Source organism: Pleurodeles waltl, chromosome 3_1 (genome assembly GCF_031143425.1).
Source record: "Pleurodeles waltl isolate 20211129_DDA chromosome 3_1, aPleWal1.hap1.20221129, whole genome shotgun sequence".
Lineage (NCBI taxonomy): Eukaryota > Metazoa > Chordata > Amphibia > Caudata > Salamandridae > Pleurodeles > Pleurodeles waltl.
The window spans coordinates 664,101,522-664,116,086 of NC_090440.1; the positions used below are offsets into that span (position 1 = coordinate 664,101,522).

At 43.8% G+C, this 14,565-nt stretch overlaps 1 protein-coding gene across 2 annotated transcripts in view; it reads right to left on the reverse strand.

Annotated features, from left to right (window-relative positions):
- B4GALNT4 (beta-1,4-N-acetyl-galactosaminyltransferase 4) overlaps positions 1-14,565 on the reverse strand; it is a 701,168-nt gene that overhangs the window by 109,667 nt on the left and 576,936 nt on the right. For both annotated transcript variants that reach the window (XM_069223201.1, XM_069223202.1), the window contains exons 13-16: positions 11,917-11,996; positions 9,547-10,768; positions 6,261-6,601; positions 4,667-4,820 (exon numbers count right to left, since the gene is read on the reverse strand). In XM_069223201.1, coding sequence (XP_069079302.1) covers positions 4,667-4,820; positions 6,261-6,601; positions 9,547-10,768; positions 11,917-11,996 — 1,797 coding nt within the window. The remainder of the gene's footprint in view (positions 1-4,666; positions 4,821-6,260; positions 6,602-9,546; positions 10,769-11,916; positions 11,997-14,565) is intronic.

Consider the following 14,565-nt stretch of genomic DNA (forward strand, 5'->3'; position numbering starts at 1 on the left):
TCCTGTGACCAGCCCCTGCGGCCAACCCCTTAAAAGCACCAAACGCAGTCCCATGCACAGCCTTTGCCAAACACAAAAAAAAGAAAAGGGGGCTGTGTACAAATACCCTTGCCTTGCGCCTGGACTTCTCCCTGGGATCCGCCAGGGCCAAAAAGTGTTTTTTTTTCCTAAGTTCAGCAAAATCCTCAGGTGGATCCACACATTTTTTTTTTTAAAACAGCATGGCCTCCTGTGCTTCTCATTAATTTTGTCCCTGGGTGGGACAGGTCCCTGGGGCATCAGCAATATATTAAATAAGGAGGGGGTGCATGGGGCCCCTCTCCTAGGGCTTTTAAAAGCCCTGGGGACCACCGCCTCCCTGGACCTACATAAGAAAATGTTTTAGGGGGTCCGCATGGATCTCTCCTGCCCCTCCCTCCCAAAACCACAACCTCATTTAATAAATATATTGGGTCATGTGGGCTCCAGGGACCACCAGATCCTCGGGCCACATTGATCCCTCCCAGGGACTGCAACTTCATTTATTTAATAAATATACGGGGTCACAGGAGGTGCCCCGAGGACCACCACCTCCGAGGCTACATAAGAATTTTATTTAGGGAGTGCCACGTGGAACCCACCCCAGGCCCCACCACCGCTCCGGGGCTACATTTAATTAAGATATGGGGGGGGGGGCGTGCAGATCCCATGGGGCAACCACCTCCCCTTGCCCACCTTAAAAAATTGTTGGGGCAACAAATTAAACAAATTAAAAATAAGCTAGGGATACGGATATCACAGCAGGGGTCTTGGATTGGAAGCCAAAGCTGCGCTTTTGTGATTTCAAGGAATGTCATAGGTCTGGAGCAGGTCAATGTTGGTTCTGTATCAGAGACCAGTGTCATGACCAGATCATCAAGCAGTGCTAGCAGAGTCGATGTAGGTGCAGGTACAAAAAGAACTGTTGTGAACCTTGACGCAGGAGTAGAAGTCAATGAGTGGTCAATGAGAAGTCAATGAGTGGCTATAGAGCCCAATGGCGGGCCCTGGGAGTGCTGCTGGCATTAGACGCTGACCCTCTAGCTGAGTGGTAATCCCAGAGGCTCTGTGGGGCCTGAATGTGCACCACAGGGAGCCAGAATAACACCACAAATCTGCAGCATGGCCTTAAAGACCGCTATTTGCTGCAGAGTCAACTACAGCCCAGGAAACCTTGGGTGACCAATTGCAGGATCAGTCTGGACTCGGGAGACACTGGAGGAGTGCAATCTTTATATTGACACTTTTGCACCTGCTAGCTAGACAAAATGACGGGATGTGGTTGAGTTCTGCTTAGACTTCTTACACTTGTGACAAATTTGGCAGGGCTTTTATGGTGACTCATTCATGTTACACCCAAATCAGGCTTAATTTACGGCAAACAAGAATGCAATAACTTTTTAGAGAGTGTATGCAAGAGGCGCAGCACCTAAAATACTAATGCTTTGAATGGTGATACTACCTAACAAGGTGTGCCAGACTGTCATATTATATTACAATCAGATTGGCATTAGCGAAACTAATAGAAATGCTGAAAAAATAAAACTTATATTCTGCTATAATGAGAGCTATGTGTGGTAAGCAGCATTAAAAAGCCATATGGCTGGCACACGGCAAATGTGGAAGGAAGCATGTTTTCGTACATCTGCCTGTCTTTTGGGCGTGTCTCTGAGCGAGGCATTTTTCATTCAATGATGCAGATAGAAGACCCTGCATACAATCCCCAGTCCCCACAATAAATTATTGGGGAGAAAGGTATAAAGAGACCTAAGAATTTGGGCAGATAAGAAATGAAGACTTGGGGTAAATGTTATCTGAAATATGCCAGAAGGCTTTGTAAATATATGCAGGGACAGTACAAGACTTGGCATAATGTGGAGAGGGGAAATAATCATTCAGCCAATCTCACAACCATGAGGCTGATAATAATAAAGATATAGGTGTTAGGAAGATACTGGACCAATTAGCATTGATAGAAAGAATGTGCGCTATAAAGTGCTGTGACCTTTTCTAATGTTCATCTTACTTTATAACGTTGCTGTTGTGATCACTATAATAATTTCTATTATTCTGACCCATCAAGATTTGTGTACAGATTGAACTTAATACATAACCTATTAATATAAAAAACACTAACTGCTGAGAGTGTGTACTGCTTTCAGGAGACAGGGTTAGGGTTGATGTAGTTACAAATAACTGCTGCAAGGTTGGCTGGCTCATGACACTTTGGATCTAGAGAAGCCCAACTCCTCATTGGCAAACACCTCTGTTTTCCTTTTCTACGAAGAGGATGTTATAATCAATATCCCTTTGGAGATAAGGAAATCTTTCCAGGTGAGCTCTTTGATTTGGGGGATCCACAAAACTTGTGCCTAGACTTTGATTTTGTGGAAGATTTTGTTCAGGGAGTAGACTTTTCAGAGAAGCAGCCTTGAGACCAGGACCGACAATGGGCTTGCGACCTGTAACTGGTGCAGGACTGATGCTTTGACCAAGACTCTTTAAGTTTAACGATGTAGTCCAGAATCTCCTTAAGTTTCAGGAGGTTACACTTGTCACACAACTTAGAGCTGTGGTATGAGCCCAACACCAAAGGCACACCTTGTGCAGGTCTGTGACTGACATCTGCTTCCTGCAACGTCAGTACAGCTCGGACCCTACTGTTTTTGGTGGGGACATTAATCCATAAAACACTGAAAAGCTTTCAGGTGTCAACGGAAGACGGACAAAATTGGGCGCAGATCTGAGTTCAAGGGTGTAGAAAGAAAGGAACTGATGTCAGTGTGGAGGAGTGGTAGTAATATGTGGCTCCACTCTGTCACTAATTGGGCGGTATGGACTCGCTGCAGAGCCATACAGTGGCACTCATGGCAGGAGGGTTCCAGTTTGGCAGGTGGGGATATTCTACTGTGAGGAATCTGCGGTTATAAGTATCCATCACACAGAGAGGACTGAGAGGTTTGTATCTCTATTGATGCTAGAGACATCAGGTGCACTTTAGAAAGAATTTGCTGGACTCAAAATGGAGTTTATGAAGTCTGGAATTTACAAAGCATCTTTTCCCTGGGGGAACTAATGTTACAATTATTCGACGGAAATAAATAGTTCAGTACTCTCAAAAAAATCTGGAGACACCAGAAGTGCATCCCTCTGTGTTTTAGTTGAGTGACTATCAATGTTGTTAAACCATGCAACATCTTGACACAAAACTAAGGGATGACCTTTCGCGGGAACTGTCGGCCCGTAGTGAGAAAAAAAAGTCTCAGATGTATGCAAAAGGAAAAACACAGTTCATTTAGTTTCATGAGTGTTTCGTTTCTGGTTAAATGTGTCTTTGCATTGCATTCCAAGTATGCACGTTACTGCAAACCGGCTCTTTACAACAAACATTAGCAAAGCCAATAGGTTTCGCCTTTCTCTTTTTTTTTTTTTTATAACTGACTTACAAATATCTGAAAAATGATATTTTAATGTTTGTTTTATTAAATTAAAAACATACATTATTATAACACTTTTTCTAATATTTGTAAATCAGTTACATAGAAAAAAAGACAAAGGCAAAACATATTGGCATGCGGGAAAGACGGAAGACAGCAGAAGACAGAGGAAGACAGAAGGCGTGAGAAGACAGAAGACGGAAGAAGAGAGAAGTCAGGAGAAGAGAGAAGGCATGAGAAGAGTGCAGACGTGAGAAGACGATATGGAGAAAGAAAAAAGAACATGGATGGCAACGAAGAAAGAAGACAGAGAAGAAGGCTTCAAAGAAAACAAGCATTTGCAATGCAACGGGTCTCGCGTTTGCTCATGTTAGAGCTGACCGCGTTGTAAACTCCTAACCCAACTTTTCACCTATCGGGGAAAAGTGCATTTATGTACATAACCCGAAAAAGTGAAATTAATTATGTAAAGCGCTCGACTTCTGCCAAGCGAGATCGCGCTCGTAAATGAGAGAAAAAGAAGTCCACGAGCCCGATGGAAAACAGCGAGCCTCGCATGTTTTCTGTACTTGGTTGCTGCGCTGGAGGAGGGCTAGCCACCGGAAAAGGCATGAGGTATGCGTGCCTTCGACTAATGAAAGCAAGCAGATTTTATTAGGCAAGCCCACGAACCAATAAAAAACACTGAAGTGACGTTGACAGGGCTCCGAGCCCTTTTCTAAACACTAAAGCGTCTCGCTGCGATAAACATGCGCGAGCGCATGCAACGCAGGCTCGACCCTAAAAAAGACGTCAGTGAAGTAAGAAGATGGCATGCCAGAAGAAAAAATAAAGAAATCAGGGCGATGTTGGAGTAAGCCAATGGTAAGTTCAGGTAAGTAAGGGGCTAGTTCCAAGTCCCTTTTACGTTTTTTTGCCAACAAAAGATTTTGCAAGCATGAGCGTACGTGCAGGCGAAACCTAAAAAGGAATAACCTACTTTTTCCAGGTTGCAATTGAATTATCCTTTAAAAGGCACACAAAGGATCGTTCGGTGGGGGCAAAGCGAGAAAAAAAGCAATAGGCAGACTGTTGCTTTTCTTAGGGCGCCCTCCCATGGGAGGAAAAGTTATTCAAGAGGTGAAATGCTGGCACGGAACTAGATCCATCCCGCATACCTTACACTGGCCTGGTTGTGGCACATGACAATACATAAAAAAAAAAAATCTCACCCTGGCAGTCTGGATTTCTTCAGTGCACTCTCCACGTCAATATCTTCACTTTCAAAATCCACCATGATTACATTGAAGTTTTCGTCTCCGGTGTCACGGTACAAAGCCTCCATATCGGTGATGAACTGCTGCACCCACCGTGCCTGGTTCTTCACTAAAAGGATGCAAATGGAAAGTGTTGGAGGAGATGTACTCTACTAAATACCAAACAGCCAACGTTGACAAACTGTGATAACATTATCAATGAAGCTCCCGTACTTGACACTGACTGAGTTGCAATTTCAATTTCTGAACACATGCCACTGGTTAATCAGTGACTAAAATATGCACACTCAGGTCTGGACCAGGAACCCAAAGCAGCACTGGCAAACTTTGTCGGACCAGCCTACACAGAGTGCAAAGCGAGCAAGCCTGACCACTACAATGGGGCTTGGTGGGTCCTTCCCTCCAAACAAATTTGGGGGAAAATGGCAAAAACGGTGCATTCTACAACACATTTTTCATTACAAATGAATGTGTATTAGTTTTCAAAGCATATAGCTCTCTGTGCTAGATTATGATTGTAACTTATGAACTGGACATTAACAAAAGGATATCAATGACAAAAGCAGTATCCCACTGAGCTATGCACATAAAATACTCTTCTGTGATCCGCATACCACAAGTTATTTGCAGCAGGCATATTAACCCTCTGTGCTACCTTGGATGAGCCAAAACTGCCACTAGACAAAACCCCATCTCTCTCTTGCAGGCACATTAATCACCCGGGTTATCTTGGCACTTTTCTTGTTACCTGAAAACTGATGGGTATGCAAGGAACTCTACAGTGCTTTTAAAACTGCTGCAAACCCGGCCCCAGTAAGAAAAGTGCCACCCACCCTAGCCTTCCAGCCTCTCGGGGAAATGCCCGGTACTGCCAGTCCGGACTGGTACACACCCTTAGCAAAGTTTGAGCACCAAGCACATTGTGCACACCCAAGGCCAGGAAATCCGCTCCAGTCAGTGGCCAATAAGCCATGGAGTACAATGTAGTCACATTTTGCTCGAGCCTACAGCCACAGCACTGCCCAAGAAGCCACAAAGTACACTGTGCACTATCAGACACTGCCCAAGCAGCCAGCGAGTCCTGTGTGCTGGTACCTGGCACTAGCACGACTACATGGTAGCCACACCACAAACGGATAAAAGGAGTGATTGAGCACACCTCCAATTGTATCCCAGAAGATCCCTTATAGAAATGTCGGCTGACAAATATTGTGTCTTAAACATCATTTACCAAATTATTGTCCAGCTGGGTGTAGATTATATATTATCAACTCCAGAGGAGTGATATCGTTGCAGTACACAATATTTAGGACACTATTTATGAGATCAGATATTCTGACACCAAACCACACACTCCACTGGAAAACTGCAAAAAAACTATTGGCAAACCGAGTTTCATTTCTAAACAGCACTTCTGCCAAGCCTCTTTCTTCAGTAAGCCACTTGGCTACCAATACATTAAATATTTTCTACAAAACAAAGATTTTCAAGCCGGTAGCTAACGAGGAGTGCAACACTTTCTACCCCCGCCCCCTTCGTCCCCTCTCACCTGGGATAACAAAATGCACCATTACGTCGTGTCTCCAGCTCAGTCTGATGGGTTGGCAAAGAACGGGCTTTCCGTAAGCGATGCTCCAGGGGCTGACGTCATCCGGCTGGGACTCCATAGTGGTCGGTACGCCCGCCGTTCTCCCTATCCCTTGGTCGTCCTCCTCGGTGGCCTCAACGCTGTCCTCCTGTTTCCCATGGTGCAGCAGGAGGTAGACATACTCGGAGAGACGCACAGTCTTGCGGCCTTTCTCCAGAAGTTCCAGCTCTATCAAGTAGCGGTTCCCCCGGGCAGAGTCCCGACGCTTCTCCACATTTACAATGTTCTGTAAGGTGTAGATTCTGACAGAGAACACACAAGCTGCTTAGACTTCCCTTGGTTAGGCAAACATTGTGCAGAACTCAAAAGTATAGCCACGCTCATTTCATAAGAGCTACCAAGCCTCTCCACTACCCCGTTTCAGGTTATTTTATATATTCATTTTTCAACATGGCAGTAGCATCACCTGTCTTTAACCACCCTCAAATGGCATACGTCAACACTGCAGGCCTTCATCCCTCTTCAATACCCAGGTACTTATTTTAATTAAATGCTGACCTTTGAAGACCAAATCGTAAGAATCTTTCACGGAAGGTAGGGTTAAAAAAAAAAAAAAAAAAAAACTCCCACCACTGACTATTGCCAATACCTATAAGGATTAGTCTTTAAAACGCATCCATCGCCCTCCCCCTTACTGGATATGATTATATAGACGATACTACAGCCAAAGAGTACTGTTTTAGAGAAGTAAGTTTTGTCTTCTCCAGCAGTGGCGCTTCTAGAAATTCATATAGTCTATAAAAAAACTAAATAGTAAGAAATACTTCTAGGATTCTTTGGAAGGACAGCATGAACAGAGAGCTCTTGCCTAACTAGGTGTCTTAGACCTGATTTGTCAGCCTAAACTACAAAGATAATATTTGATACACTGGAGTAGTATTTGCAGAAGGTCCAAACTGATTTCCAGGTAGCCTCGGTACAGGTTTCGTCTACTGGATATTTCATAGATTGCCAATGTGACAGTGCTAAATATTCTCAAATGAGCCACAATGCAAAAAGGCAGAGAGAGAGTTTACATTTGGAAAACAGAATCTGAACATGCAACAATTTATTGAGATTACCCACCACACGTCTCTTCTAAAACTAGAGCCAGAACCAAAAGAATAAAAAAACTGTTGCTTGCTATATGCCGCAGATGTCATGACATGAACAAGCTAATAAAAGAGCATCCCTTGTTTACAAATACGTTTCATTACTCTTCAACTGTCCTTCATTATCTACACCCTTTTTTTAGATACTCGAGAAAAAGAGACCACACATTTGTGAACAAGGGTGTTTTTTGAAGTATACCTTGGCAATCCCCTCTCCACCTTTTCCAGTAACAGTCTGGTTAATGCCAGAAGCAACCGACGTGGAGCCAGTGCAACTGCAGAAGCGTTCGAGGACTGCCGCAGTCGATGGAACACCAGGGCCGCACTAAAGTACGTCAAAACCTTGACGATATGCTCTCAACTGATCACTGCGAGTATCTTGTCGAGGACCAGAAATGGAGATTCTTGTAGAGTGGGCTTCTGCAATCTCTCCGTCCCTCCCATGCCCCCATCAATAGCGTATAATGGTACATAAGATGGAGAGGAGGTTGGCAAGAAAAAGAGCCCGTGAGGTACTAGACAGATATGGAGAGACTCGAAGTAAAGGCAGATGCAAGCAGACCTCCAGCACAACTGATGCAATGCCTTTCTCCTGTCATGAGGTCTCCTCTACTTGGTAATTCAATGTAGGCGAGGGGTGTTCTAAGCTCCTGCCCCTTCACTTCAAACAGCAAATATTTTTTAAGCTTTCTGAACATCTACTTTAAACTGTGGTTTCTTTTGTATTTCTCGATTTGTAGCTATTAGTTTATAAGTGATGAACTGGATGTCTGGTGATTGTACGAAGAGTCATAATGCTCTGGGGGTCCACAGCAGTGGCCCCAAGTGCAGCAAGTCCAATGGCCATAGAGCTTACTGATTGGAAACAGCCAACAAGTAGTACAACGAGTGGTAATGGTCAATGAGAACATAAGGATATAGGATGACTGGTCGGTCCTTCTTTTAACATACCGAAGAAGCAGTGTCACAGTCTGGGAGGTTCTTCAGCATGAACAACCATCGTTTTCATTGTCCAATGCTCCGCTGTGGCACTCGGACCCGATGGTGGGAGCTGCTCTAGCATGCAACATTTAATACTATACCCATCAATCAACCTGTATCTCAGCAGTCCGAGGATTCTTGGTGGGCGCATCACAAGTTGCATCAACACTTTCCTCCCTCAATTAACTTATCACAACTTGAATCAATAGTTGGTTGTGAGTGTGGGCACACTGGGCACATTTAGTGCTGAACCCTGAACCACTACTTCATGTGTGCCAAAGAATGCACGTGCTCCTTTTTGCCCTGCTTGCTAGACTGATTCTGACTGTATTCTGGTCTGAGTGGCATGATAAAATCCATCTCCTCCCTGGACCCTAAGTCCCTAGTTGCGAGACCCCATCCCATTTCCCAACCCTAGGAGGAACCTTTAGCTCTTTTTCTGGCCTCTGGGATTTCCCTTGGCAATCAGCTCTGCGGTCAGTTATAGATTTTAGGATTAAACCCTGTTTTTCCGTATGCATCTGCTGATGTTTTGAAAGTGCACTTGTCCCTTTGTCAGCTTTGTCTGGAGGTCACTGAAAGATCGCATTTAGATGCCAAGTCTACCTCTCTGTAATGCCCGACTCAGTTCTGGTCCCGGCCACTAACACCATGTTGCCCAGGTCTTCCAGAAAGGGAGAAAAAACTCTGGTCTTATAAAGATGCATCGAACGGTATTACATTTTAGGTACGTGTTGTACTGAGCTCACATTCTTTGCATTGTCTCACCTCATTTGAATCTTAATTGTATTAATGTCTCTGTATTTTATGGTTATCATATTTCTTCCCTTCTGGTTTGCGAAAGGCAATGTTTCTAAAGCACTCAGCTTTGTTTACTAAATTTAATGATAATACTGGACTTAAAGCCAGAAACTCCTACCTGTATGTCTCCCTCAGACTAGTGTTCTTGAAGAAGGGTGGAAAACTACACCTTATTCTCACCTCATTCATCGATTACCCTCTTGTCTTACTCATCTCTGGTCGTTAATCCCACAAACTCAATATCTCGGTTTATACTCACTTAGTGGCACTCCTCCCTTGTCTCACCCATGTCCCCACCCATTATTATGACGTACCCTCCATTCTTCGAATTAAGCTTCTCCATGTATTGTGCTATCACATCAACAACCTCGCCCTCTCCCAGCTGCAAGTTGCCGGACACATTGCATCGCAGGTCATTCCAGTCAGAGCGCAACATCTCAAAGTCCACTGCAGTCACACTGAAGGTGCGCTGCCAGTTGATGGTGTCCTCCAGCCAGTTCTGCTGCAGCTCTGTGTCCTCATAGCTGTAGTCTGTGAGCTCCTCTTTTACCTCCTTCATTGTTTGCCCCTCATCTTCGTCATCCTGCTGCGACTCTGTGACCTCAGACATTCTCATGAAGGAGGTCACCTGTGCCCCCTCAGGCAACCCGGCGTCAGAGGAGTTGTACTCCTGCACCTCTGCCAGAAGGGTTGTGGTCAGCATTGACCGCTCCCTGCTGAACAACTCTGTCTCCATGGTCGGGATGCTCTCCTGCACTCTCTTGCGTGGCTCTTGCCGGCTGTCTGCTCGATTCCATCGTCTGTTGGCTGTTCTCTCTGCTGTCGAACTCCTTCTCATGGATGGTCTGGCCACTACTTCACTGGCCAACCAACCTGCTTTATTTTCACCTGCATTGACAAACTGACGCCCTGATGTTTTTGAGGTCTGGCTGTTTCTCCTCAATGTCCGTGGGTACAGCAGCATGCCAGGAAAACCAGCTGGATGGCGCTTTGGTGCCTTACTTTTGTCAGAGTGCAGCCGTGTAACATATACTTCGCTTGGAGTTTTTTTGGACTCTTTCCCCTCACTTCTTGAAGCCTGCTTTGCCAAGCTGATGACAAAGGGAATAGAAACGTGTTGCTGTTGTGTTTGTAGACTACTGTGGCCATGCTTGGGCAATTTGTGACGTTCCTTTATGACTGGATTCTCATCTTCACTCGGCACCCAAGATAGAGCTCGTCCAACCAAGGTTTGTTGGTGGGAAGGTACAAGCATTTGTTCATCGAGGACACCATTTTCTGTGGCTTTAGTGGAATCTTTGGGGCTTGAAGAGTTCGTGGTCCCTTGTTTTTGCCACCCATCCACAGTCACATTTTCATCAAACTTCCTCTCCTTCTGACGGAAAACATAATCGTCCTCATCATCACCATAGTCCTTCATCATCAGGGATGGTCTTTCCCTCTTTTCCTGCCTCCTCCTCTGCGGTGATGGGTTAGTGGGCTCGCGGCTTTCAGGTCCTTCCTCCGCATCCTCGTCCTCTTCTTCCCCCAAAAAAGCTGAAAAAAATCACAACACATTTGATCAGAAAACTTACCCCGAACACAAGTTAAACATTTTCAATTGAATATTTTTCACTGTGCTTTTTCCTGAATGCAAAAAAAAAACAACAACGCTTAAAATGAAGTGGCATTAATGTGAAATTGTCACAATATCCCATAACGCCAGAAATCTAGTCTTTTACATATCAGTAATAGTAGCAAAACAGTAGGAACAAAAAGTGGAAAATAATAAAAGTCTAATAATGAACAATCTATGACAAAAAGTCAGAAAGGCAAAAACTGGACCTGACAAAACGATTTTTTTTGCATATCCACCTTAAGACAATATGCCATATGGCAAAATATTGAATCTCAGTGGCTTGTGTAAGTGAAAAGATTACGAAAAAGCCAAAAACCTTCCAACAACTCTCGAAATAATTGGAATAAAAGCTTGAATTAAAAGTATTAAAACAAAGAATAATTCAACAGTAGAAAGCAGCGTTTTCACAATTTTTTTCGCACTAGTCCTTTTAAGAAATGAGGACTGGAAGTAAGTGGAGTGGGTTACCACAGAGGAAAAATAAAATAGAGCATGGCTAGGGACGGTAAAATGCAGGGCATCTATTTTCAGATGAAATCTAAGTAACGTCAGAGAGTAGGAGATACAGAGATATACCCCCAAAAAGATGGGTTCGGAAAGTTAACCTTCATCAAAGCTGATTTTAGCAAGTGTGTGCACGTGTTATTTTCCGACACCTGCTCCGATGAGATACGAACCTGGTATTGTGTTTTGGGCTTGGTTGTAAGATGCTGGTATGCAGGGGTTTGTATGCATAAAGCAGAATAATGGTGTAGAAGGGTGGAGTTTAGAATGCATGACTAGGTCTGTAAAAACACAACCATTTGATTTGACAGACTTGAATATGTTGGAACCTCCTCCGTTGCAGTGTATAGCTGTATCGTCTATAATAACTCCTAATATGAAACCACCTGGAATCCTGAGTATCATTTCATCAGTGTGTTAATTCTGCCACCAGCGGCAGGCCTATTTAGATGAGCAGCGACCTGTCCTAGGACTAGGCTACTGTTGTAGAAAGGCTAATCTATTAAGTTGCTATGGTGATTGCGCCAGTTCTTGAAGAAACCCGTTCTGTGACGCTACTCACTGTCTGAGTCTAGGAAGCGGAATATACTCTGCCGAGGATCCTCTTCTTCGTCCATTTTCATGTACTTGGAAAATCCGAACCTGGAAAAAGACGATAGGCTTTTTAGCTGGTGTTAATGAAGGGTATATGTGTGGTACACAAATGTCAAAGTGAGCTGAACAAATTCCAAAACGCAAACACACACTTTTACACCAGAATATCATTACTCACTGGAGCACAGTAATCACACAGAAGTGTAATTAGTCAATTTTGAAATTAAAGACAGTGGTAAGATGGCCAAGACACTTTCTGTGGAGTCCGCCACACAGAAATGGAGCGAATTTAGTACTGGGAAGTTTTGGTTTCCTCTGCTGCTACTCATTTGCTCATAGTGAACACAGTGGAGCCCTTGTATCAGTACTCAAGGGAGACTCAAGTAGTATTTTTCTACAACCAAAGCAGGAGGAGAAGACTGGCACTTCCACAAATATAACTTGAGAGGTGAACATGGGAACGACAAATACGTGTGGCATTAAAAACAGTGACTGCATCCAAAATAAATCATGATCCTTAAGCCACAAGCCTTTTGAGGCTCTTCCATTAGGCGTTTAAGGAGAGCAAGGAACCATGGAGTGTGGCAGATGATATGCTGTAGTATGTGGATAGGGTAAAGATTCCTATTCTATGCATGTGTGAAATTGTACTATCTTTCGCAGGATGCATCAAAGGATGTCAGTATTGTGCATCATGGATGTCAGTATTGTATCTATAGATCTTAGCAGGTTTTTATAAGGGTTAAACTTGATGGTGTCAGTAATCCCCAGGGTGCCTCCTGCGTTATCTGTCAGCATCCCCAGGGATTAGGGTTAAATCATATCTCTGTTCTTGGTTAAAGCTTCATGTTTCTAAGTAAACATAATGTGCTGTGTTACACAATTGGTTTTTATCAATTTTTGTTTTACCAATGTTTGTTTGCTAATGTGAGCAGGTGTAGACGTGCTTCTAATTGGGTGTGGTGTAGACATTTGCTTCTAATTGGGTGTGGTTACTCATCCACATGTGGGAACTGAACTGATTTCGTGATTGTCTATAAATAGCAGAGTGAAGCATGCCTCCCTGCTTGGCTTTGTTTTGCTTCCTGATTTCAGCATCTGATTTGGCAGTCCAGCCCCTGCTGTCATCCTCGTATTCAGGACTTTTGAGGCAATTCTTTTCTTTGTTCCAGTGCCAGCTGACACCAGGCATTCCTCCAGCACTCCGAAAAGACTGCAGCTAAGTGACTAGTATTCTCCAGGGAGTTTGTTCTTTGAGCGCTGTGCTTTCCTAGAACAGCTGGTGTATTTCAGACCTCATATTTTGGCAGAGTGATAATCTTGAAGAGACAAATGCATTTCTGAACATTCTACATTATTATTGTAGTGACTTGCCTAAATGTGCTTCAGGAAATCTGCTTGAGCTCAAGTACTACAAAAAGTGACAGTGCAATTTTAAAAGAGCATTTATGTGACTTTTCTTTCTCTAATAGCATAACTCTTGGATTTAAATTGTGTCATTCCTGCCTGTGCTTCAGGTTTGAGGAATTTGCTTTTGAAGGGTTTTTCACACACACAGTGAAACCAAACCAAACTGTGCCATCCTAACTGTTTAAACCCAGAGTGGACATTTGTATTTCTTGGATTGTTTTTTTTCCTTTTAGTTTAACCCTATGCATGCAGGAAAGTTATACGTGATATAATTAATGCCCTTGTTTGTTTTTCTTGTGCATGATAAGTGCAACCACAATTCTAATTGTAGTATGCAACAGTGAATCTCTGTGAAGCCAGCCCTAGTGTCACAGTACTTATTGCTATGGTACTCAGTTTGAGTTTTTGGTAATGCAGTATTACTAATTGTGGCAACAGTTATTATTATCCAAGAAAAGTGCTGGAACATCCCAGTGTTCTTCTACCACTCCCGTGCCCATATAAGAAAGAGAGATTCAGTTTCAAGGAAGTTGAGTGCACTAACTCTACTATCACTCTGTCAACAACGACCTGCCACCGAAAATACAGGGTGCCTGGCTGGACCAGCAAGACGTGGCAGTGTTTTGTCTCTTTCTCTTCCACTCCCCCTTTCCTTTTGGGACACCTGCCGGGGTTTCTGTGTCCACCAAGAAGTGCCGAGAGGTGTTCCAGGAGGTCGGGGGGCATACCATTGCCCCTGCAGACATCCTGCTTTTCAGGTCAGTGGTCCCGTCTCGACAGATGGATGACCCATGCCTCCTTAGATTTGTTCATTAACCCAGACGTATTTGTGACCCTCGTGCTTCAGAACAATCTTCCTTGTTATTGAACATGTACCTCGCCTTAACATTATCTACTCTAGCCCTCATTATAAGCTCACGGCATGCAACAATGGCTCTCTCTTTTTTATACTAACAATGTTTTTTTTAAACAAAATAAAGAGTGGTTATCTCATAGTCTATATCCATAAATATATAAGCCAACAAGAATTGCTGCACTCCCAGAGGTAAAGATTAGCAGATTACATTTATTCACAGAGCAGCACTTCAAACACCACCACGTGTTTCAACATTTGGTCTTCCTCAGGTGGTTTTAGTTTGTAGGCACACGTGGTTTTCATTTACCTGCCTTATACAGCCGCCTGCAAGATTATGACCCCGCCTACCGC